At 45.5% G+C, this 25,315-nt stretch overlaps 2 protein-coding genes across 2 annotated transcripts in view; both read left to right on the forward strand.

Annotated features, from left to right (window-relative positions):
- Window positions 1-25,315, forward strand: part of LOC120304766 (gamma-aminobutyric acid receptor subunit alpha-2-like) — a 211,418-nt gene that overhangs the window by 87,845 nt on the left and 98,258 nt on the right. The window contains exon 5 of the mRNA XM_039335715.1: window positions 22,241-22,461. Within this exon, the coding sequence (XP_039191649.1) occupies window positions 22,241-22,461 (221 nt within the window). The remainder of the gene's footprint in view (window positions 1-22,240; window positions 22,462-25,315) is intronic.
- LOC120304767 (insulinoma-associated protein 1-like) lies at window positions 193-2,545 on the forward strand. The gene has a single exon (XM_039335716.1). It carries the CDS (start codon window positions 1,337-1,339, stop codon window positions 2,165-2,167), a length of 831 nt encoding a protein of 276 aa, XP_039191650.1. The 5' UTR covers window positions 193-1,336; the 3' UTR covers window positions 2,168-2,545.

Below are 25,315 nucleotides of genomic sequence, written 5' to 3' on the forward strand. Positions count from 1 at the left end.
AAGGAGAAATTTCCTAACAGTGAAGACAATTAACCAGTGGAACAGCTTGCCTTTAGAAATCGTGGGTGCTCCATCACTGGAGATTTTGAAGAAGAGACTAGACAGTCACTTGTCTGAAATGGTATAAGTTCTCCTGCTTGAACAGGGGCCTGGACTAGAAGACCTCCAAGATCCCTTCCAGCTCTATTCTATTCTAAATTCTAAAGGCAAAGTAAGAATCTTGAATAGTCAATGTTGATCAAAATATGGTATGTGTTAATAACAGAATACACAATCCTTCATCCATTGCTTTTAATTGTATAACAGGACCTTTCTTGGTTGCAAAATATTAACAAGTATAAAAGTAAATCAAGCATGAGGAAAATATAACCTTGTGTCCACAAATATCAACAGTATCATAATTGTTTCTCCAGCATGATTTGTTTACAGCCTCCATTTTGAATTTCCGGCCTGTTTCATTGCCGACAGTTCAGCCTGGAGTGCAGGGACCTGCTGTCCAGGGCATATCTGGCCCTTCAGCCACCTTTACACCCACTGCAGCAGGACTTCATCCTCCTGAGCCCCAACCATTAGGACTAGAGCAGGTTCAGGCCATGATAGCTCAGGCCCTGGCCCAATTCATGGCCACTTCTGCCCCTCAACATCTCCCTCAAGGCGCAGCACCACAGCCTCCACCTCGTCCTGACGCACCAGGCCTCACAGAGGACGTCTCATCGGGATCGGACGACTACAATTCTTCTCGCCTGATCCTATCAGATGATGAGGTTACCCCAGCATCGGATCCAGCATCACCTACCGGGCTCTTTGACCATTCCCTCTTCAACTCCTTGCTCCTCAAGGCCTGACCATGGCCAATCTTACTCCAGAACAGGAGACCCCAGCTCCTTCTACGTCAGTGGTTCTCAACCTATAGGTCGCGACCCCATTTGGGGTCGAACAACCATTTCACGGGGGTCGCCAAACAACGCAGTCCGCCATTTTCCCCCCTTTTCCTTAGCTGTGCTACTCCCTCTTATTGGCTTTCAAAAGTGCCACAGGTGGCACGCAGAGCCGTTCCTGCCTTCCTCCTCTTTGCGCATGCACAGCTTTTTCCTATATAAACTAAGGAAGTTTCGGTTTCGGAGCACGTGGCAGAAAGCGAGAGAGAACAAGCGGCAGAAAGCAAGGGAGGCCTCCACCACCACCACCACTTCTGTTTCTCCCGCTTGGCTCGCCTGACAGAGGGAAAGCGGGGTGGTCGAAGAAAGACCAGCTGGATACTAGAACCGCTCTTGCCGCTCAGAGACTGAGGCAGCAGCAATCTCCAGCCACAGACGCCTTCCGGAGCTGCCCGAGGATGGCCCGATGCTTTTTAGTGAAGAGGAGTCACAGACCTATGCCCATCTCTTACCGGACGCGTTGCTCCTGCTACCCGGCCGCTGGGCTGGAAGGAGGCAATCCGTGCAGCTCTTGGTTCCTCCACCTTTTCCCACCCCTCATTTCCCCAGCGTGGCTTCTGCCTCAGAATCTGCTGAAGCCTGTGCCCATGGTGCCACAGTTTGGGACGCCGGAGGGCCCCTCTTCGCCGGTGCCGCTGCACAGTCCAGCGCGAGCGGTGAGCAAGGAACGTAGCCTCCACCTGGCCTCGCCCATCTCGGCCAAGTCCTTCCCAGCGCCGGAACCGTTACTCTTGGGCCCTGGAGGAAACCTCAAGCTTTGGGCAGTCGCCACTGCTGCCATCACTTCTGGCCCGCTGCTTGCCCCTCAGCGCAGCCATGGGCCGAGTCCAGGCGCACTGAAGCGGTCTCAGGGCAGAAAGGCCAAGGCAGCCCGCAAGTTGCACTTCGAGAACAAGGTGAGTACGTTGCCGGTGTGCCGACCAAGGCCAAGCCTGTTCCGGAGGAGACTGCCAAGGGAGGGGGTGGCAGTGGTGGCGGCAACAATAGTAGCAGCAGCGAGTGGGATACACCGAGTCCCGGGAGCATTGGGGGCGGCAGCAGCGGAGAACCAGAAGTTGCTGGAGCCGAGGAATTCACCTGCCAGTGTTGCGCCAAGCACTTCCGACGACAGAGCACCCTGTGTAAGCACCTGCCCCTCCACCATGAGCCCCTTGACGGCTTGTCCCAGGCTCGCCCGCTTCCGGAGGCCTGTCTGGAAGAGGCAGCGCTGGACAGCCACAGCCCGCTGAACTTGTCTGGGGAGTGCCACCTCTGCCCAGTGTGCAGGGAGACCTTCCCCAGTAAGAGCAATCAGGAGCGTCACCTGCGCGTGCTCCATGCCACCCAGGCCTTCCCCTGCAAATACTGCCCGGTGACATTTTACAGCTCGCCAGGCCTCACCCGCCACATCAACAAATGCCACCCCTCGGAGAACCGGCAGGTCATCTTGCTCCAGGTCCTCGTGTGGGTGTGAGAGGGCAGCCGGCGGTTCTGAGGCACGCGGATCCTCTGCGCAGCTTCCGAGGCTCCGGATGTGCCGCCAGAGTCTCCCCCCCTCCCCGGACAATTGTGCAGAGCTGCTTGTGCGTCGGCAGCACCTCCCCCCGTCAATCTCTCTCTCTCTCCTTCCTTCCTTCCTTCCTTCCTTCTTTCCTTCCTTCCTTCCTTCCTTCCTTCCTTCCTTCCTTCCTTCCTCCTTCAATCTCCTTCCTTCTCCGTCTCCTTCCTTCCCCCTTCAATCCCCTTCCTTCTCCATCTCCTTCCTTTCCCCTTCAATCTTCCTTCTTTCTTCCTTCCTCCCTTCTCCATCTCCTTCCTTTCCTCTTCAATCTCTCTCCTTCCTTCCCCCTTCAATCTCCTTCCTTCTCCATCTCCTTCTTTTCCCCTTCAATCTTCCTTCCTTCCATCCCTTTCCCTTCAATCTCTCCTTCCTTCCTTCCTTCCTTCCTTCCTTCCTTCCTTCCTTCCTTCCTTCCTTCCTTCCTCCTTCAATCTCCTTCCTTCTCCGTCTCCTTCCTTCCCCCTTCAATCCCCTTCCTTCTCCATCTCCTTCCTTTCCCCTTCAATCTTCCTTCTTTCTTCCTTCCTCCCTTCTCCATCTCCTTCCTTTCCTCTTCAATCTCTCTCCTTCCTTCCCCCTTCAATCTCCTTCCTTCTCCATCTCCTTCTTTTCCCCTTCAATCTTCCTTCCATCCCTTTCCCTTCAATCTCTCCTTCCTTCCTTCCTTCCTTCCTTCCTTCCTTCCTTCCTTCCTTCCTTCCTTCCTTCCTTCCTTTCATCCATCCATCCATCCATCCATCCATCTCCATCCCTTCCCCTTCATAAACTGCTTATAAACTGTTTTGATTCTTCCATTTATTGTTTAAAGTGGTTTAATACTAGCGGGACACAGGTCCAAACTGACTCCCTCCCTTAGGGACACGGCTTGTTACAATACAAATGGGGCAAAAAAAAAAAGTTTACAATGAGTTTCCACCCTCCCCCCACAGTCTAATTTTCTCTTCTGAGGCTTCACATGGCACCAGTGGCTCCAGGACTCCTTCCTTCTGCAGCTCTCACAGGCATCTAGGGAATGGTAGGACTTGGGAAGATGTTCCACTCAGATTGCATGGTGGCTTCTTAGTGGATGGCTGGATTCAAAACCCAATTCCATGGCTCAAATGGATGGAGGCAGCATCTGCGTCTGTGTGTTCTGCTTCCAAAGGTTTGGGGGAGGATTGCAGGGCTGAAAGATACAAGAACAAGGTCTCCCCCCCCCTTTCTGGGTGGACTCTTCCAGGAGAGGCAGACAAAAGGTATGGAGAACAAAGGGCAAGAAAATAATTGGAAGGGGGGTAGCTTGCAGGCAGTTTGAAAAGGCATTAATATTGCAGTTATTAAAGAAACAGATAGACCAATGGGGAACAACAAAATGAAATGTTTCACCTTTGAACTTGACCATTTGCAACATATTAAGGACAAGAACTTGCAACTTGGAAGGCAAAAAAATTCTAGGCAGCTTGAGAATGCTGAAAACTCCAAATAATTTTAAAAGCCTAATTTGTTGAGATGTGCAACTTGCCAGGGGCAGGAGAATCTGCCTTTAACATTTATTCTAAAATAGATCACATTATTTTAGAGATTGGAAAATGCTTATTGTTGTGTCCTGAGCCTGCAAAAGCAGGCTCGGGACATTGCTATGGTCCTGGGCTGTTGCAAGCTGCCCGGCACCAGACTAAATGGCTCCAGCCTGCACGCATGCGCAAGGCGCGAAAGTGTGCCATTTTCTCATTGTAACCTTTTTGCCCAGCAATCCTTATATTAGAGAGAGGCCTGCGAGCCTCAGAGTTGTTGTTGTTGTTGGAGTGAGCAGAAGAAGAATAAAGAACTGTTGGCTACAGAATATGTGCTCTTCTTTCGCCATTAACTCGAGGACTTAACACCGGTGACGAAGGTGGGATTGCTTGCAAGCTTAAAGAAGAAAAGCTGTAAGACTTACCCAAGGAGTCCTTGAGGAAGGGAAGACAGTGTTAAATTCAGTGTCTGGCCTGCCAGTATAGCATCACTGGAGGTAAGCTCGGCTGATAGACTCCTTCCTAGACATAGAAGCAAGGATGGCGAAGATATGGCATTTGTCTGAATTTGACATTGCTCACCCAGAGAGATGGGAGTCCTATATTGCTAGAGTAGAAAATTAATTTAGGCCAGGGTGAATCAAGTTAGAGAAGATGGCTTGAAGGCTGCAACCCTGTTGTGTGTCTGTGGTCAGGATGCGTTTGAAATTGCGGAAAATTTGACGGCCCCTACTTCTCTAGAGTCTGTAACGTACACAGACTAAAGAAGCTATTAAAAGAACATTTCCAGCCCAAGATGTCTGTCATTGCGTGGAGACACATGTTTGAACAGAGGGACCAGAGGGCAGGTGAATCAGCCAAGGAATTCATTGCAGCCTTGAGAAGAGCAGCCAAACCCTGCGAATTTAAAGATTTGGAAGAGAGGCTGAGAGACCATTTTTTATGAGGTTTAAGGAACAGAGACTTACAACAGAGGCTCTTTGCAAAAGAAGATATTTCATTCCAAGATGCTTTGAGAGAGGTAACAGCTGAGGAGGCAGCAGATGGGGCAGTCAAGAACATGCAGCCCATCAGGAACAACCCAGAAGCAGTCTCCGTGCACCATGAGGGAGTCCAAGAAGGCTTGGAGGAAGATCCTGAAGAAGAGGTGGATCGTCTTTACCAGTCCACGGAAAGAAAACAGAAGGAAAGCAAAGAGAAATCTCCAGCTGCATCCAAATGCTTCGGGTGTGGAGGTCGCCATAAGAGAGCCGACTGCAGGTTCTGTTCCGCCATCTGCAGAGCATGTGGCCGGCAAGGCCACATAGCATCCATCTGTCTGGGTCACCAGAAGGTACAACCTCGAGAAGAATTGCGTCTGAAAGGTACCAGGGTCCCCAGCCAAAACAGGGTGGGTTTCTGCACGTCGCGCAGAAGTATTTGCAGAACAGGCACACACAAACCACTTAAAAAGAAGCTGTCACTTAAGGCAAGGTTGCAAGGAGTCCCTTTGGTCATGGAGCTGGACACTGGGTCTGCTCTTTTAATCATTTCCATTCATACATTTAGGAAAATTTGCAACAGCAGTGGGTTCCCGGCCAAACTTAGGCCATCCAACATAATCTTAACAGATTTTCAAAATTTCAAGGTATGTATAAAGGGGGAGGCCACCCTTACAGTGCAGCACAAGGATTTTGAAGGTCCATTGGATGTGTTGGTTTTGGGGGGTGAACGAATGAGTCTTATAGGACTCGATTGGTTTGAGGCCTTGGGAATCCAGGTTACTGGACTGCAATATTTGCAAACGTTGGGCCTAGCAGAAGTCTGCAAGGAGTTTGCAGATGTGTTTAGTCCACAGCTTGGGTCCTACAAGGGGCCTCCGGTTTCATTGAGGCTTGACCCTACCATCACACCCATTAGGGTTAAAGCTAGGAGAGTACGTTTTGCACTAAAAGGTAAAATTGATGCTGAGCTGGATAAATTGATCCAGCAAGGTATTTTAGAACCTGTAGATTCAAGTCCATGGGAAACCCCCATAGTCACACCTCTCAAGGCTAATAGGGACATACGCATATGTGCAGACTACAAGTGCACACTAAACAAGGCACTGCAACAGCACGCATACCCCGTACCAATAGTCAGCCATATTTTGGCCTCCTTCAAGGGGGGCGAGTTTTTGCAAAGCTCAATCTGGCACAGGCATATCAACAGTTACCTGTTAATGAAGCAGCTGCTGAAGCACAGACCATTGTAACGCATAGGGGTGCATTCAAGGTCAAGAGACTGCAATTTGGGGTAAATGTAGCCCCTGGCATATTCCAAAGTGTCATGGAGAGTACACAGGGGTATCCCTGGAGTTTGCCCCTATTTTGATGATGTCCTTTTTGCTGGAGAATCTACTCAGAATTTAGCAGAGAGATTAGGGGCTGTTTTGCTTCGTTTCCGAAGAGCAGGCCTAAAACTAAAAAAAGACAAGTGTAAGATAGGAGTCATTTCTACAGATTTCTTGGGATTCAGAATAGATGCCCAAGGTATTCACCCTCCTGAATCTAAATTGAAGGCTATACAGCAGGCTCCTAGCCTTAAGTCTAAAAGTGAACTGCAGGTTTTCCTAGGTCTCTTGAATTTTTACAATGCTTTCCTACCTCACAAAGCTGCTGTAGCAGAACCACTACATAGGCTTTTAGACAAGCAGGCAGTTTGGCAGTGGACCAAAGTCCACAAAAAGAGCTTCAATGAGGTCAAGGCCTTGCTAACGTCCAATGATGTGCTTGCACATTTCAATGAAAAATTACCTGTCTGCATTGCCTGTGATGCATCTCCTTATGTGGTGGGAGCTGTACTTAGCCACTTGAGGGCTGATGGAACTCAGGTTCCTGTAGCATATTACTCCAGGACTCTATCTTCTGCTGAGCATAATTACGCTCAAATAGACAGGGAAGCATTGGCCATAGTAGCAGGAATTAAGAAATTCCATGATTTTCTATATGGCCGACATTTCACGGTCTACACAGACCATAAGCCTCTGCTGGGGTTGTTTACAACCAACAAACAAACCCCTCATATTATTTCCCCTAGAATGCTGAGGTAGTCTATTTTTTTGTCAGCATATGATTATTCATTAATTCACAAACCTGGTAAGGAGATGGGCCACGCTGATGGCCTAAGCAGACTACCTTTGAAGCTGGTAGAAGCAGACCCTGCTCCTGCCATCAATATTCTCTCTATTCAGGAGTTGCCTGAATCTCCGCTCAATGCCAGGGATGTGGCTGCAGAAACAGCCACAGATCTCACACATGTGTGCTTTCATGGGTTTTGTCTGGATGGCCTGACAGAAGTCCAGGTACTGAGTTCCAAAGCTTCTGGCTCAAGAAGCATGAGTTATCCACCTTTAAGGGTTGCCTGTTGTGGGGCAGCAGGGTAGTTATTCCTGCCTCATTGAGACCTAGAATCTTGGTCTCTCTCCATGAGGGTCATCCTGGCATTGTCAGGATGAAAGCACTTGCGTGCAGCCATCTGTGGTGGCCTGGGCTAGACAAGGCTATCGAGGCCCAGGTGCATGGGTGTCACTTGTGCCAGCAGTCATGGCCAGAAATGCCTCAGGCCCCTGTGCATAGGTGGGAGGAAACACAATCACCTTGGTCCAGAGTGCATATAGATTATGCTGGGCCCTTTCAGAGGCAATTCTTCTTGGTCCTTGTTGATAGCCATTCAAAGTGGCTAGAAGTTGTTCCTGTTTCCTCCACTACTACTGCCAGGACCATCCAGGTGTTGAGAGGAATTTTTGCAGCTCACGGCCTTCCAGATGTTCTGGTTTCAAATAACGGTCCTCAATTCACTTCTTCTGAGTTCCAGGCTTTCCTTCAGGCCAACATGATCCATCATGCGACTTTGTCCCCTTTCCACCCTTCCACCAACGGTATGGCTGAATGAATGGTGCGCATCACCAAGGATGCCCTCAAGAAACTGACTTACGGTGACTGGCATCACAGGTTAGCAGACTTTCTTCTTGCACACCGCACCACACCTTGTACATCCACTGGGAAGAGCCCAGCCGAACTCCACTGGGGTCGCAGACTAATCACTAAGCTTGACAGATTGTACCCTGATAGGGTGGTGCCTCTGGTTTCACAGCCACGGGCACCAAGGTGTTTGCAAGTGGGCGCTCTGGTTTGGACCTGGAACTACGGGCCCGGTCATCTTTGGATTCCAGCTGTGGTCCTTTGTCCTACGAGGTGTCCTTGGATGACAGCCGCATTCTCTGGCAGCACATAGATCAGCTGCGTACGAGACTGAACTCTTCCTCTTCCGCTCCTGGTTTTTCTCTGGAGGCAGAGGGAAGGTCGCTGTCAGCAGTCAAGGGCAGATGAAGAGGCAGGGGAAGGCCACTCCCAAGGTTCCGCAAGTGTGCCCAACAGGAATTCATGGGGACAAGGAATAATGCACATTCCATTACTTACTCCAGCCAGGGAGTCACACAGGGGGTACCCACACTATTCACAAACACACTACAGCACTCCAGACAGGGAGAATAACTGGAGGTATCCAAACAATTCAAAGTCTACAAGAGAACTGGCATCCACCCAAGGAAACTGGCCCAATTCTGCAATTGCTCCCAGAATGAAATCAATGGAAAAGGGGGTAGTCAGGCGAATCCTGATTCTGGTACCTCCGGCACAGAATGGGGGGCAATAGGGTATTGGGGCACCGCAGCTACACCGGACAACCCTTCTACTGGGCTTGGGAGTGAGGAACTGTGTTCCCAAGATAGGTCCATTGTGGACCTGGAGAATACCACAAGTCCACGAAATACTGGGTGGGACTCAGGGGGTCCAGACAGCCTACACTCAGACAGATCAACCAGGTACGGGGAGGAGCAAAGTCCTGGTCTGCCAAGCCCTGGGTGAGCAAGCAGACCAGGCAACAGAACCCAGGTCACGGGGACCACCAGGGCAGCAAAGAGGGGGCAACTCAACCCCAGTAATTGCACAGGGAAGCCAAGAGTGTTCCCAAGGTCCAAGGAGATCGCAATGGGTTAAACACCCACCCAAACACCTTAAGGAGTTTGTGACATTGCTGTCAAGTCAAGGGAAAAACAAAGCAGCTATACTATAACTGAATGGTGTAGTTGGGATTGTGAGTGTCAGGCACTGTAATTCCAAAACGATAGCACGGTATCATACGAAAGTGTGATCCCGGAGTAACATCCACAGTCCATGCATTTCAATGTTGAATTAGGATACCACGTCCCTTCAGAGAGGTCGCATATGTGTATAGAGTAAGCTTTATCTGGGGGGAAGGGTACTGTGTCCTGAGCCTGCAAAAGCAGGCTCGGAACGTTGCTATGGTTCCGGGCTGTCTCAAGCTGCCCGGGACCAGGCTAAGCGGCGCCAGCCTGCGTGCATGCGCAAGCCGTGAAAGCTCGCCATTTTCTCATTGTAACCTTTTTGCCCGGGAATCCTTATATTAGAGAGAGGCCTGCGAGCCTCAGAGTTGTTGTGAGTGAGCAGAAGAAGAATAAAGAACTGTTGGCTACAGAATGCGTGCTCTTCTTTCGCCATTAACCCGAGGACTTAACACTTATGTTTCAGAAAAGTTTCATAGTAGCTTCACCAATTAGTGATAGGATAAGAAAAGTAACTTAAAAAAATTATTTCCCCACATAAACAGACTTGAGTTTCAAAAGGCTCTTGTAGATAGACACACATTTTTCAGGAAAAGGATGGATAGATAAAACCCATTTAGAACACAAATCATTTACAACATATTGCACAATGATTTTCCAGAGCTTGGGGCAGGACCCAGCAGGCAGGACACCCCCTCCTCACTCCAAAGAGGAAATATCTTGGCAAATACAAGGAGGACTGGAGGAATTTTTAAACAAGGGACAGTTAATTGATACAGAACATCCCTGTCCCTTACAATCAAAATTACAGGGTTAGCAGTGCAAGTAACAGATGTGTGTGGACAAGAATATCAACCTTGCTATCAAGCAAAATCAAGCTTTTCATAGTGAGTGTCACACAAAGTGGACTAATACATAGGTGTCAGTCACAAAGAATGAGGGCAAATACGATATATTGTCATTATAGAAACATGGTGGGATAAAACCCACGAATGGAACACTCAGAGAGATTTCAATTGTTTAAAAGAAACAGACCAAATAAAAGAGGAGGCAGAACTTCTCTCTATATGAGAAATAACTACATATCTACAGAAATAGGGCACAACAATGATGGAAACTGTCTTGAATGCATTTGGATCAGTATAAAAAGTGGAAAGAGGGGCACATAACTACAGCAGAATATTAGCAAATAGTCTGAGCCTGCAAAGATGAGCTAAAGAAAGTTAAGGCTCAAAATGAACTAAGGCTTGTGACCACAGTCAAAAATAATAAAAAGCAAACAGTCCAACTTATCAAAAACAGTACCATAAAAAAAATAGATTAGAAGCACAAGTTAAGTTAGGCAAGAAAATGGTGAGCAAGCACTTATCCAGCCTAGAAGAGTTCAAATCAGCAAGACCACATGGATTACACCCCAAAGTTCTCAAGGAACTGGCAGATTTGATCTCAGAACCACTGAAGTATATTTTTCAAAGATCCTGGAGCAGTAGGGAACTACCAGAGGACTGGAAAAGAGCTGATGTAGTTCCCCTCTTCAAAAATCAAAATCAAAATAGATCTAGGAAACAACAGACCTATCAACCTGACCTCAATACCTGGGAAGATTCTGGAAAAGATAATCAAACAAGAATCCGCGAACACCTAGAGGCAAACAAAGTCATTACTAAAAGCCAACATGGGTTTGTCAAAAATAGATCATGCTAGACACATCTTACTGCATTCTTTGACCCAGTTACAAAATTAGTGGACTAGAGGAATGTTGTGGATATAATTTTCTTGGACTTCAGTAAGGCATTTGATAAAGTTCGTATAGGGTTTCCTGCCTGAGCAGGGGGTTCGACTAGATGACCTCCAAGGTCCCTTCCAACTTTATTATAAATTATTAAATGCAAGAGTGAAACCTTTCTAGCAGATGAACTTAAAACATTCCCTCCTGCTAACTTTAGGCTGTTCTTAAGAGTACACAGAGAGAAAGAGGAAAACAAACAAACAAACACATTTTTCTTCACTCTGTTTGTTGGCCAGACAAACAGAGTGAGGTATTTCCTTTTTGTGGCTGCTTTTAAGCATAATTTCTAGCAGAATTTAAAATTCTTTTTTCTTTGGATTTGAAACAGTTAACAGTCACATTTACTTCTCACACACAGACTTTGACAAACATATATACACAAAGACAAGAGAACAGAAAAGGAAACAAGTCTTAGTTTTACACATCCTAGTCATTCCCACCATAAATTTCAGATAACTCATGTTAGGGAAGGCACACATTTTAAACATACCACGTGGTTGCATAGAGGAGAGAGAGAGAGAAAATCACTATTTCTTATTTTCTTTTAAGTACCTTTATTTAGTCAAATTGGTTTCCCAGCAAAGCCCTAAGCAAAGTCTATTTTTACCTCTTTTTCTTTCCAGCCTGGACAGGAAGCTGATTCCTGCCCCAGGCTTCAAGCAAGCTCTCAACTGAGAAACCTACTTCGGCCCTTGAATTGGAACCCCCCATATTTCTATGACGGGATTTCCCCTACTGCTAAAGGGCACTACACATCGGAAGCCTCCTTGTGAGACTTCTTCCTACTACCACGGTTTTGTGAGTCCAAAAAAAGGGGACTCACGGAGCACTCTGGATCCCTCTCAGAGTTCATGGTCTCCTCTGAGGGATCCACCACATTTTCAGACCAAAAAGGGGTCTGCAGAGACACTTCTGGTTTCCCTCCTCAGAAGGTTCGGGCTACTCTTCAACCAGCCGGCTTCATACCACTGTTTTACGGACCTCCAATGTCCGTGAGCACCTCTGCTTGCTCTCAGAGGTAAGTGGCCGCTCCTAGCTCGAGGCTTAATTTCCTAACTTTGTTTTGTTTACAGGGCCTTACCAGCTAGTTGCCCAAATCCAATTCTTTCATTCACTCATTCCATTTCATTTTCACACAGCCTCTCCCTTTTCCCTAACAAAAGGTTCTGTGCTCTGACCAAACCCCATGCTTTCCAGGTTCTGCCAATTAAACAGATCTTTTCTGCGGCTAGGAAAGACCAGAAGGAGCAAAATCCAACTGTGATTGGAAAAAAAAAAGTCTTCTCACTCACACAAACAGAAATACACACATTTCTTTGTTTCCCTGGGCTTTAAACTTAAAATTTAGAGGTACTCACCTTCACTTTCTTTCCAAAGCAGCCCTTGAGCTCAAACTCTCAAAACTCCCTTTACTACCCTAGCTCCACATGGGCAAGGCCTGGGAAACACATCCACAGACACAAGGGGGTCTGCTGCCAGCAAGATGGGGCTTACCAATCTCAGTCCATTGAAGAAGTTAGCTTGGAGTCCCATCTGGGGTGCCAAATTGTCAGAAGTAAGTCTTCATCCTGGTTCATCCAAGCTGGGAATAAATAAGCAACATGGAGACTGCTTTGGGAAGAAGGTTACAGTTTATTGAAGAAGCAGAAAGATGGTCCTTGCAAGAAAGAGCAGAGGAGAGAGGAAAGGAAAGAGGAGTTGAGCACATGGGCAGTAGGTTTTTATACCCTCTCTAGCCTTGTTTGGAATAGTTTCCTGTTCCTGTGGCATGAACCTTGAGGCTGTTTCTGAGTGTTTTTCTAGGCCTTGATACCTGTGGTTTAATCCTATTATCATATCCTGCTTCCCAGCTGATGGGGCTAATGACTCCTAGAGTTTGGGTGGGGTATGCAGATTTTCTCTTTGTCTTCTTGATTGCTCTGGCTTTAATTCTCTGATGGTTTTACATCTGCATTTGTACGGGGCTAGCTTTTGCTTGGGCAGAGAGATAGATTTGGGGCCAGATTTGGTTTTAAAAAGTCCTTTTGAGGAAAAATATATTTTCTGCCCCCTTTTTAATATTTCCTTCTCTGGGCTAACTTCCCTCACACCCACAATCATATGATTGCTATTTGCAATACTCTGCTGGCAGGGAAGGTTGCAAGTTTCTGCTGCTGCTGGCAAAGGGCAGATGTCAGCTCCATGCAGGGCCGAATTCCTCCATCAGACAGCCCTTGTGCTCTCTTTTTAAGAGTGAAAGGCTTGTCTGCCAGTGGGATTCAATTCTGTGCAGAGCTTAAATCCTTTGGGGGGCAGCTCTTTCAATCTGTCTGCTTAATGAACCAGGAGATTGCCTAATAGCTACAACTCAGAGTATTACAAGTTGATTGTTCAGCAAAGCAGTCATAACACATCTTGTTTAACAACCACTTTGCTCAAAACCTGAGATTCTGGTCCTAATTGTAGTGTAAGTTGAAGACTACCTGTACATGCCATCAAATTGGTGTCAACTCTTAGTGACAATCTGTCCCTGGTCTTTCAGGTCTTCTAATACCATAAGAGTCTGTCTTCTTTCTTGTCATCCCCTTCTCTTTCCTTTCATTTTTCTCAGCATTAAAACCTTTCCTAGAGAGCCAGGTTGTCACATAATGTGTCTGAAATAGAATAATTTGAACCTGGTCATTTATGCCTTGAATGAATACTCTGAATTGACTTGTTTCACTATTTGTTTGTTTTCCTGGATGTTTACCTCAAGAGTCTTTTCCAAAATCAAAACTGAAATACTGTTCCTACCCTGCTTCTTCAAAATTAAAATTTTGCTTCCATAGTCACTGGGAATATCATTGCTTGCACTATTTTGATCTTTGTAAATGCAGATGTATCATGGCATCTAAGGACATTTTCCAAGGACTTCATAGGTGCTCTATCAAGTGCTAGTTTGTGGCATGTTTCTTGGTTGTTTGTTTTACTGTTGACGATTGATCTTAAAAGGCAGAAGTGAGCTACCATTTCAATATCTTCACTGTCAATTCTAAAGCTAGTTGTTGTACCTGTTATTTATATTTAATATTAGTTCTATTTTTTTATGGATGCCCCTCTTGCCAAAGAGACTCTGGGCATCTCCATAGCAATTTTTAAATATCCAAATGTTGCTTGCATCATTTGCTGCCATAAGGGGTGTATGGAATGCAGCTCTACTACACTGTATTTTCTGCAGTAAGTTATATGAAGTGCAACACTGTAGTATATGACTTTTGCTGTTGCATCTTAAGAAGACAGAACTCTTGGAATAATTCTTCCAACAGGAATCCTTTATTAAGAAGAAGTGGTTGCAGGCATGCTAGACAGGACTTGGGGTTCAAGCTCTCCCATTCAAGGTTTTAAGGGGTTCCCCAGCAGTCCCACCCAATCACCCCCCCCTTCCAGTGATAGTTTCAGGCATCACAATTCCACCCCTTTGCTTCTTTCTTCCGTCTGTATAGAGACTTCAGATAAACTACATGAAAGGTAATTAGCTCCCTTTGTCATGGTAAGGTTCTTTGATGCTAGTTACATTCAAAGTCTTTCTTTGATGTGCAATAAACACATTCAGTTTCTTAGAAGTGTACTGAAGGAAGTGAGGGCCATAAAGCCCCTTTGTTCTCCCCCTTCTCTCCCTCTAATGGCAGAATCCAGAGAAGGCAGAATTGGGGTTTTCTATGTTTGATAATTAAATATGAAATATAATTGGATTCTGACATCCGGCCCCTCTTAAAAATAAGAGAGATATACCTGAAAGAAAACAAAACAGGTATAAGACTTAGTCAGGCTTGTTAGGATACTCTGTGTGAAACTTCTTCAATAGCTTCGGGGCTCTGACATGACGTTTATGGACCCACTCGTTTTGTGAGGGAGGGAGGTGTTTCCAGGCAACTAGGTACTGAGTTGCTCCATGATATCTCCTAGAGTCAAGGATCTCTTTTATTTTGAAGTGTTGTTCGCCCTCCACCATGATTGGAGGTGGGGGGGGGGATTTTTGGCCGTAGAGGTGATTGATGCTCTCTTTTCAGCAAGCTGCAATGAAAAATTGGGTGTATTTGCCTGAGATTTTTGGGTAATTCTAATTCTACTGTTACTGGATTTATGATTCTTTGAATTGGAAAAGGTCCTATGTATTTTGGTCCAAGTTTTTTATAGGGCTGTAGGGACTTTAGGTATTTTGTAGATAAGTACACCATTTCTCCTATAATGAATGGTGCAGGCTCAACCCTTTTTTTATCGGCTTGTGCTTTGTATGCCTGCCTAGCTTCATCTAGTGCTTTTCTACCTATTGGCCAGGTGTTTTGTAGTTTTTCCATCCATTCTTTCAGTGAAGGGATCATTGGTTCGTTTGGGTTGAAACTTTGACCGTTGGCTATTTGAAAAGGAGTGTAGCCTGTGCTGGAGTGGACTGCATTATTGTAGGCAACTTCTGCAAAAGGAAGTAAGTCCGTCCAATCACTCTGTTGGAAATTTAAAAAACATCTCAAATATTGCTCAAGTACTGAATGGCACCGTTCCGTTTGTCCATCTGTCTGAGGGTGATGGCTAGATGTCAGTCCCTGAGTGGTCCCTAAGAGGGATAAAAATTCCTTCCAAAATGCAGACGTAAATTGCACTCCCCTATCAGAGATGATGCGTTGGGGTGCCCCGTGCAATCTGTAAATGTGCTGGATGAAAAGTTTTGCTAAGGCCTTTGCAGTGGGAATCTTTTGGCAAGGGATAAAGTGCACCTGTTTGGAAAACAAGTCCGTGACTGTCCAGATAACAGTATTCCCATTGCTTTCTGGCAATTCCACTATAAAATCCATGGCTATTTCCCTCCAGGGGGCTGAGGGACTTGCCACTGGTTGTAATAGCCCTGGCGATTTCCCTTGCAACCTCTTTGCTGATGCACAGGTTGGGCAGCTGGCAACATAACTTTCTATGTCCTTTTTTATTGATGGCCACCAAAATTGCCGTTTAATTAAGTGTAAAGTTTTTACAAATCCAAAATGCCCTGCTGATTTTGTGTCATGGCAAAGCTGCATGAACGTGATTCTTTGGGTTGTTGGTATATATAACTTTTCCCCTACCCAAGGCAACCCGTCTCTCATTGTGCACACATTTTTGTTTTTCTGGAACCATTCATCTGTTTCCAAACTTTTTCTGAATTCAATTCCAGTTTGGCTGTCCAGTTGTGGTTTTAATTTGGCTTGGGTTCTTGTGGTTACTGGTGCTGCCAGTTGTGACTCTGCCATCATCGGTTTAGAGTCTGTGGTTCGTGCGCTGTTATATTGGGGCATGCAAGATAGTGCATCTGCCAGGAAGTTCTTTCTTCCTGGTAAATGTTTGAGCTTAAATTGGAACTGGTGAAAATGCTGGGACCAGCGGGCTTGTTTGGGATTGAGTTTCCTGGACGTTTTCAGGGCTTCTAAATTTTTGTGATCAGTCCACACCTGGAAGGGGATTTTGTTGCCTTCCAGGAACTGTCGCCACGTGAGTAATGCCCAACGTATCCCAGAAGCCTCCTTCTCCCATACGGGCCAGCGCTGTTCTGTTTCCGTGAGTTTCTTGGATGTATATGCACAGGGTTGCAATACTGCATCATCATTTTCTTGTAATAGCACAGCCCCCACTGCCACATCACTTGCATCTGCCTGTATTACGAAGGGCTTGTCCATGTCTGGGTGCCTTAGTACTGGTTCGGCAGAAAAAAGTCTCTTTAGTCTCTCAAACGCTGCTTGGCACTCCATTGTCCATGTTAGTGGCTGGCTAGGTTTTACTGAGGATGCTCCCTTCGTTTTTAGTAAGTTAGTGAGGGGCAAGGCTATCTGGGCAAATGAGGGGATGAATTGGCGGTAAAAGTTTGCAAAGCCCAGGAAACTTTGTAGTTGCTTTCTTGTGTGGGGTGGTGCCCAATCTAATACTGCTTTGACCTTCTCTGGGTCCATTTCAATGCCCTGGGGGGATATGCGATAACCTAGGTAGTCTATCCTTTCCTGGTGGAATTCGCATTTTGAGAGTTTGGCATATAGGTGGGCGGCTCGCAGCTTCTTTAAAACCACTCTGACAAGGTTGACGTGTTCCTCTTTTGTTTCAGTAAAGATAAGAATGTCGTCCAAGTAAACAAGGACCCCCTTAAACAGGTGCTCCCTTAGAACGTCATTGATTAATTGCATAAAGACTGCAGGGCCCCCTTGTAATCCAAATGGCAAGACTTTGAATTGATAGCACCCCATGGGGCAGTTAAATGCAGTCTTCCATTCGTCCCCTTCCTTAATTCTCACACGATAGTAAGCTTCCCTTAGGTCTAGTTTAGAAAAAATTTTCCCTTTCGATAGGTGTGACAGCATGTCTTTCATGAGGGGCAGAGGGTATAGGTTGCTTTCACTGATTGTATTCAGGGCCCTATAATCCACGCATAAACGTAAAGAGCCATCCTTCTTCTCTCTAAAAAGGACCGGGGCAGCCACTTTAGGCTTGGCTGGCTCAATGAAACCTCTCTCTAGGTTTTTTTAAATAAATCTTTCCATTTCCTCCTTCTCCTTTGGGCTCATGGAGTATAATCTGGGCTTCGGGAGTTTTGCCCCAGGCTTGAATTCAATGGTACAGTCTGTGGGTCGGTGGGGGGGAAGCTCATTCGCCCTCTCCTCACTGAAGACTTCAGCAAGGTCCCTATATTCCTCTGGTATTTCTGTTAATCTTTTTTCCTCTCCTATGGATGCTTTTTCTATTCTTGATTCTGGTAGCCTCCCTTGGGGTTTTAAGTCATAGGGTCCCCCTTCGGGAATTTGATTTCTGTCGTCCTCCAATTTACCCAGGGGTTCCATTTTTTCAACCATTCCATCCCTAGAATCATTCCATACCTGGGGTCACCACAAACGTTATGTCCTCTTCATGTTTGCCCAGGGAGAGGTGTATTGGTAGAGTGGCTAGGGTAGCTGGCACCCCCCCCCCTGCTATGGATCCATCTAACTGGCCAAATGAGATTGATTGTTCCAGTCTCCTGGATGGGATGCCCAGATTCCCCACTAGTGTTGGGCTAATGAGGCAGCGGGTGCAGCCAGAGTCTATTAAGGCTTTCACCTTCACAGCTTCGGGCATGGGGGGGATTAATATAGTCACTGTTTTGAAGATGGGTGTGATGCATCCACTTACCAGGGGTTCGCCCTCCGAGCTGTCATCTGAGGCATCCACTGGTCCCTGTGGTGTAGGCTGGAGTTCTTTCCCCTTGGTGAGCAGAAGTGGGGGGTTCTGCAATTTCCATCATTCTCATGGCCGTTTCTTTTGGCTTAGCTGAAGACTTTCCGGATTTGTTGATTGGGGATCTGTCTGGGATCTGTCTGGGCCTTTGAGCGGCATTCTACAGCTCGATGCCCTTCTCTTCTGCACTTGAAACATCCCATTTGCTTCTTGGCTGTAGCCGATGATTTCACCGGTTTGTGTGTCAGCTCGGGGGGGGGGGGGCGGCTCCATTGTTTTCCTCGGCGGTGCCTCTTCAATATGTCGATCTCTGCTTCCTCTGCCAAGACGTACCATTCCTCAAGTCGGTGTGGGTCCCCTCGGGGCAGGCAAGCGTCATATAGATCATAGTTTAGTCCGTCTTTGAAATGGCTAAGGATGTCTTCTGGCCAATTCAGTTTGCTGGCAATGGCCCGGAATTCTTGTGTATATTCGGCCACCGGGCGTTTGCCTTGCCTCATGGTTTTTATCCTTTCACGGGCTTTGCGATCAGCCAGGGGGTCTTCAAATCGTCTTCTCAAAGAGGACATGAACCGGTTGAAGTTACTGAGTTCTGGGGCATTGGAGTCATGCAAGTTCACTACCCAATCTGCAGCTGGTCCATCCAGGGCAGATTGCACGATCCGGATGCGGGCTTTGTCGCTGGGGATGTCCTGCCCATATTCCTCCATGTAGCTGAGGACTTGGGTTAGGAAAAAACCCAAGCGTGTTGGCTCCCCTTTGAATTTCACCTCCAACGGCGGACGTCTTGGAATGGATCGGTGCCTCCGTTGTTGGTGGTAGTGTCTTCCGTCCAGATTGCCATCTGTGGTCTGGTAGGGGGTGGGGACTACTGGATCAGCAGATGTCCCCGGGGTTGCAGGTTCCACGTCCCCCTCGGTGTCTCGCCCTTTGCGGCTCCAGGAGCTGGGGTGGCCGTAGGGCTCAGGATTCTCCTCTCCTAGGGAGCTGAGAGTTCTCTTCATCAGGTCAATAGCTTTCTCTAGGATCCAGTCTGAGTACGGTACCCAGCTTCCTCCCTCTTCACTTGCATGCAGGGATTTCTCCATCTCCTGCTTCCATTCTGGTTGCTTGGTCCCCTGTCTCAGGGTCACCTTTCTTGATTCCTTTCCCCACTCACTTTTCTTTCCAACGTTCATCGACCAGCGAGGCTTGTGGTCCTGTGTCTCCACCACTTCTTCTCCCGAGGAATCTGACCTCTCAGATCCCAACATCTGGCAAGGTTCCAACTGGGTCAGCGGCTCTCTTTCCAGGGAGTTTTCCCCCTCTCTTTCTCCATTGTCTGACATGGTAAATTTTTTGCAAAATCCCCGGCAAGGGTCTCCCTTCCAGGTGGATTAATTTTGCAAGTCCTGTCTAATGTAAGGACCCACCCCACTTTGCATCTTAAGAAGACAGAACTCTTGGAATAATTCTTCCAACAGGAATCCTTTATTAAGAAGAAGTGGTTGCAGGCATGCTAGACAGGACTTGGGGTCCAAGCTCTCCCATTCAAGGTTTTAAGGGGTTCCCCAGCAGTCCCACCCAATCACCCCCCCCCTTCCAGTGATAGTTTCAGGCATCACAATTCCACCCCTTTGCTTCTTTCTTCCGTCTGTATAGAGACTTCAGATAAACTACATGAAAGGTAATTAGCTCCCTTTGTCATGGTAAGGTTCTTTGATGCTAGTTACATTCAAAGTCTTTCTTTGATGTGCAATAAATACATTCAGTTTCTTAGAAGTATACTGAAGGAAGTGAGGGCCATAAAGCCCCTTTGTTCTCCCCCTTCTCTCCCTCTTATGGCAGAATCCAGAGAAGGCAGAATTGGGGTTTTCTATGTTTGATAATTAAAGATGAAATATAATTGGATTCTGACAGATTTATAGAATAGCTCTGCAGAAGGTGGTTTTAAAAAAACAAAAAAGCTTTATAGTAAACACTAATGCATTTTCAACATATGCAAACCTGGGGTATAGGTATCATTAAATTGAGTCACCAGTGATTTCAATGAGTATTCCCACAGATGTAAAATCTTGAGTTCACTTCTGTCTGTCCAGGACATGGCCTATAAGTGCTGTTTGATCATAGTCTGCACACATCCTCTCCATGACTGGTTTTCTTTCTGGGAGGAGGCTTCATGGTATCTGAAGCAGAACACCTAGATTCTGTTGTAACATATAACATGTTTCCCCAAAAATAAGACCCTGTCTTATATTTTTTTGCCTCCAAAAGAGACACCAGGTCTTATTTTGGGGGGATGTCTTACCCGCTTATCTTAGGACTGCTGCAGCCAGGCCTCCCATGCCCCACCACCTGTCATGCTGCTGTCTGAGATCTTCTGTGACTGTTCGCAGCCATACACCACATGACACATCATGCTAGTGCCATCGCTCGTGGCAGGAGACTGCATGGCTCATTGTGCCAGTGCTGCCACTCACGGCAGGAGGCCATGTGGCACATTGCAAGCATTGGCACTGGTATGACAGGCCATGCAGCATCCTGCTAGGGCTTATGTTTTAGGATGAGTCTTATTTTCAGGGAAACACAGTATCAACCTTGTTAACTCTTAAGATTCTTTTTTCTGCTATGTATTCAAAATGGACTGTATGGATATTCAGTGGGCGTGTATGTGTGTGTATTCTTTTGAGAGTGGGCATCAGAATTTCATTTTTAATGTGTGCCACTGTTCTTATATTCATAAAGTCCTGAAAACAGATCATGCTTAGAGTATTGTATTTTCTGGGCAATTTCAAAGCTGATGAGTCATCATTTAAGAGCTCCTATTGCTAGTGTTTGCCAGGGTCAATTGATGTCAAGAGGTTAGGGAGAGTATTAAGACAACTTATATGGGCATACAAATGGATCTGTCAAGAATCATAATAATAGGGGAGTAGTTGATTATTGCAAGTATCTGCAGTCACTGCACTCCATTTGACAAGCAGCATGTCTTGGGAGAACTACAGCAGAAAAAATAACTCATCACTTGTTTTAGGTGGAAGGAAAAAAATGGAAGGAAAACTTGAATAATTGTAGAAAAAGAGGTAGCCTCATATAAATATTGAATAGATACTTGAATGTTGGAGTAACTAACCCATAAGTAATCTAGATTCTGATATATAAATACCACAAAGAAAATCTCTATAATCCCTCTTTGAAAAATAAATATGTTTGCTTTGGAAATCTCTTTTATAGGATTTTAATTTATAATTTCATTTCTATGTCTTCCACTACCAGAGAAAAAAGTATGATCATCTAGTATGGACAGAAGGAAGTACTTTAGCAGACAAAATTCTAAGCAGGGAGATCTCAGCAGTAGTGCTAGTAGAAAAGAATGGAGAAAACCCTGACTTCAAGTAAAAGGGGTAGAGGAAATCTGATCTCTGGGTTTTAATAGAGACATACTGTCAGAATCCAATTATATTTCATCTCTAGTTATCAACTATAGAAAACCCCATTTCTGCCTTCTCTGGATTCTGTCATATGATAAAGGGAAGGGGATGAGCAAAGGGGCTTTATGGCCCTCACTTCCTTTGGTACACTTCAAAGGGACTGGATGTGGATATCACCAAAAGGACTAACCATAACAATGGGGCTATTACCTTTCATGTACTCCTCTCTGAAGTCTCCCTCCAGCCGGCAGTAAGGAAAAGGGGGTGGGAATGTAATGCCTGAGACTGTCTCTGGAAGAAGGGGGTGATGGGTGGAGCTACTGGGGAACCCCTTAAAACCTTGAATGGGAGAGCTTGGACCCCAAGTCCTGTCTAGAATGCCTGCAACCATTTTCTCTTAATAAAGGATGCCTGTTGGAAGAACTATTCCAAGAGTTCTGTCTTCTTAAGATGCAAAGTGGGGTGGGTCCTGGAAATCTACCTCGAATATCATCATAATGACACCTGCAGGTTATTTACCAAAAACATGATAAAACGCTATTATGATAGCTTCTACCCTAATAGGATGCTTTCCAGTACAGGTTTAGCAGGGTATAGGCCAGAATCTTTTCAAAAGTCTATAAATTCAGTCTCCATATAAATTTCAAATACATTCAAGAAACTCCTGAATTATTTATTTATAGGTGGATTTATTTATTTTTTAAAAAAATTGCTTATCAAGTATTTTCTACCCACCTTGTTGTATTTAGTTGACTGTCATATTGAAACAGTTTTTCCACTACAGGAGTACACAATAGATGTTTTCTTCCGCCAAAAATGGAAAGATGAAAGGCTAAAATTCAAGGGTCCCATGAACATTCTCCGACTGAATAATTTAATGGCCAGCAAAATTTGGACTCCAGATACATTCTTTCACAATGGAAAGAAGTCAGTAGCTCACAATATGACTATGCCAAACAAGCTACTACGAATCCAGGATGATGGTACTCTTTTATATACTATGAGGTATGTGCTTTTTTTTTCATTTCCTTTTTTGTTTGTATTTCCTTATTATCTTGTGTATGTCATGTACAGTAAAATTATACTGTATATTGTCATATGAACTAATTTGGTCTAGTGATTAGAGCACCAAGATAGAAACCAGGAGACTGAATTCTAGTCCTGCCTTAAGCATGAAAATTGGCTGGCTGACTAGGTCAGTCATTCTCTGTCACCCAACTCACCTCAAAGGGTTGCTGTTATGTAGAAAACAGGATGAGGAATAACATTAGATATGTTCACCTGTTTGAATTATAGTTTATGTCATAATCCTGTGGTATATTTATCTCCATTTTTTATCATGTAATTATTTGCTTGCTTTGGTTGAAATGGCAAAAATTAAATTACCTACTAGTTTCCTCCGACCAAGAAATATTTGCCTGGACTATGAATTCTGTATCCATGTGGCATAGACTTCTACTTGTTGTTACAATAATAGTAATAATAATAATAATAATAGTAGTAGTAGTAGTAGTAGTAGTAGTAGTAGTAGTAGTAAAGTTGGAAGGTACCTTGGAGGTCATCTAGTCCAACCCCCTGCTCAGGCAGGAAACCCTACACCATTTCGGACAAATGGCTGTCCAGTCTCTTCTTAAAAACTTCCAGTGTTGGAGCATTCACCGCTTCTGGAGGCAGGTTGTTCCACTGGTTAATTGTTCTCACTGTCAGGAAGTTTCTCCATAGTTCTAGGTTGCTTCTCTCCTTGATTAGTTTCCACCCGTTGCTTCTTGTCCTGCCTTCAGGTGCTTTGGAAAATAGCTTAATTCCCTCTTCTTTATGGCAGCCCCTGAGATATTGGAATACTGCTATCATGTCCCCCCTTGTCCTTCTCTTCGTTAAACTAGACATACCCAATTCTCGCAACCGTTCCTTATATGTTTTAGCCTCCAGTCCCCTAATCATCTTTGTTGCTCTTCTCTGTACTCTTTCTAGAGTCTCAACATCTTTTTTACATCGTGGTGACCAAAACTGGATGCAGTATTCCAAGTGTGGCCTTACCAAGGCATTGTAGAGTGGTATTAATACTTCACGTGATCTTGATTCTATCCCTCTGTTAATGCAGCCTAGCACTGTGTTGACCTTTTTGGCAGCTGCAGCACACTGCTGGCTCATATTTAGGTGATTGTCTACTAGGACTCCGAGGTCCCTCTCACAGTTACTACTATTGAGCATGGTGCCACCTATGCTGTACTTGTGCATTTGGTTTTTCTTGCCTAAATGTAGAACCTTTCTTTTTTCACCATTGAATTTCATTTTGTTAGTTAGTGCCCAGTGTTCAAGTCTGTCCAGATCCTTCTATATCTTAAGCCTTTCTTCTGGAATGTTGGCTCTTCCTGCCAGCTTGGTGTCGTCTGCAAATTTGACGAGTTCCCCATCTATCCCTTCGTCCAAATCATTGATGAAGATGTTGAAGAGCACTGGGCCCAGAACAGAGCCCTGGGGCACCCCACTACACACTTCCCTCCATATAGATGCAGTTCCATTGAGAACCACACACTGAGTACGGCCAGTCAGCCAGCTATGGATCCATCTGGTGGTGATTCTGTCTACCCCACATTTTTCTATCTTATCAAGTAGTAGGTTGTGATCTACTTTATCAAATGCCTTACTGAAGTCCAAGTAAATTATGTCTACAGCATTCCTCTGATCCATTAATTTTGTCACTTGGTCAAAGAATGCAATAAAATTTGTCTGGCATGACCTATTTTTGACAAACCCATGTTGGCTTTTAGTAATGACTTTGTTTGCCTCTAGGTGTTCGTTCCACTTTATGGATTACTGCCTTGTCGTGGCGAAGGGGCTTGTGTAACTTAGTGAAGCTATAAGCTATGCTGTGCAGGGCCACCCAAGATGGACAGGTCATAGCAGAGAGTTCTGACAAAATGTGATCCACTGGAGAAGGAAATGGCAAACCAGTCCAGTATCTTTGCCATGAAAACCCCATGGACAGTACTAAAAGGCAAAAAGATATGACGCTGGAAGATGAGCCCCTCAGGTCGGAAGTGTCCAATATGCTACTGGGGAAGAGCAGAGGGCTAGTACTAGTAGCGCCAGAAAGAATGAAGCGACTGGGCCAAAGCCGAAAGGACGCTCAGCTGTGGATATATCTGGTGGTGAAAGGAAAGTCCGATGCTGTAAAGATTTTTTCTCCATAGGAACCTGGAATGTAAGATCCATGAATCAAGGCAAGCTAGACGGAGTCAAAAAAGAGATGACAAGACTGAACATTGACATCTTAGGAATCAGCGAACTAAAATGGACAGGAATGGGTGAATTTAACTCAGATGACCATCAGGTATACTACTGTGGGCAAGAATCCCTCAGAAGAAATGGAGCAGCCTTCATAGTCAATAAAAGAATAGGAAGAGCAATACTGGGATACAATCCCCAAAATGACAGAATGATCTCAATTCGAATTCAAGGCAAACCATTCAATATTACAATAATCCAAATCTATGCCCCAACCACTGGTGCTGAAGAGGATGAAATTGACCAGTTCTATGAAGCCCTACAGCACCTTATAGAATTAACACCAAAAAATGATGTCCTTATCATCATGGGGGATTGGAATGCTAAGGTAGGAAGCCAAAAGATAACCGGAATAACAGGCAAGTTTGGCCTTGGAGTACAAAATGAAGCAGGGCACAGGCTGATAGAATTTTGTCAAGAGAATACGATGGTCATAACAAACACTCTTTTCCAACAACCCAAGAGACGGCTCTACACATGGACATCACCAGACGGTCAACATAGAAATCAGATTGACTATGTGCTCTGCAACCAAAGATGGAGAAGCTCTATACAGTCAGTAAAAACAAGA

Source organism: Crotalus tigris, unplaced genomic scaffold (genome assembly GCF_016545835.1).
Source record: "Crotalus tigris isolate CLP2741 ecotype Arizona unplaced genomic scaffold, ASM1654583v1 scf7180000017648.698776, whole genome shotgun sequence".
NCBI lineage: Eukaryota > Metazoa > Chordata > Lepidosauria > Squamata > Viperidae > Crotalus > Crotalus tigris.

Bases quoted from the DNA above. Each gene is read 5' to 3' on its own strand.
- LOC120304767 (XM_039335716.1), top strand. From the start codon at position 1,337: ATGGCCCGATGCTTTTTAGTGAAGAGGAGTCACAGACCTATGCCCATC.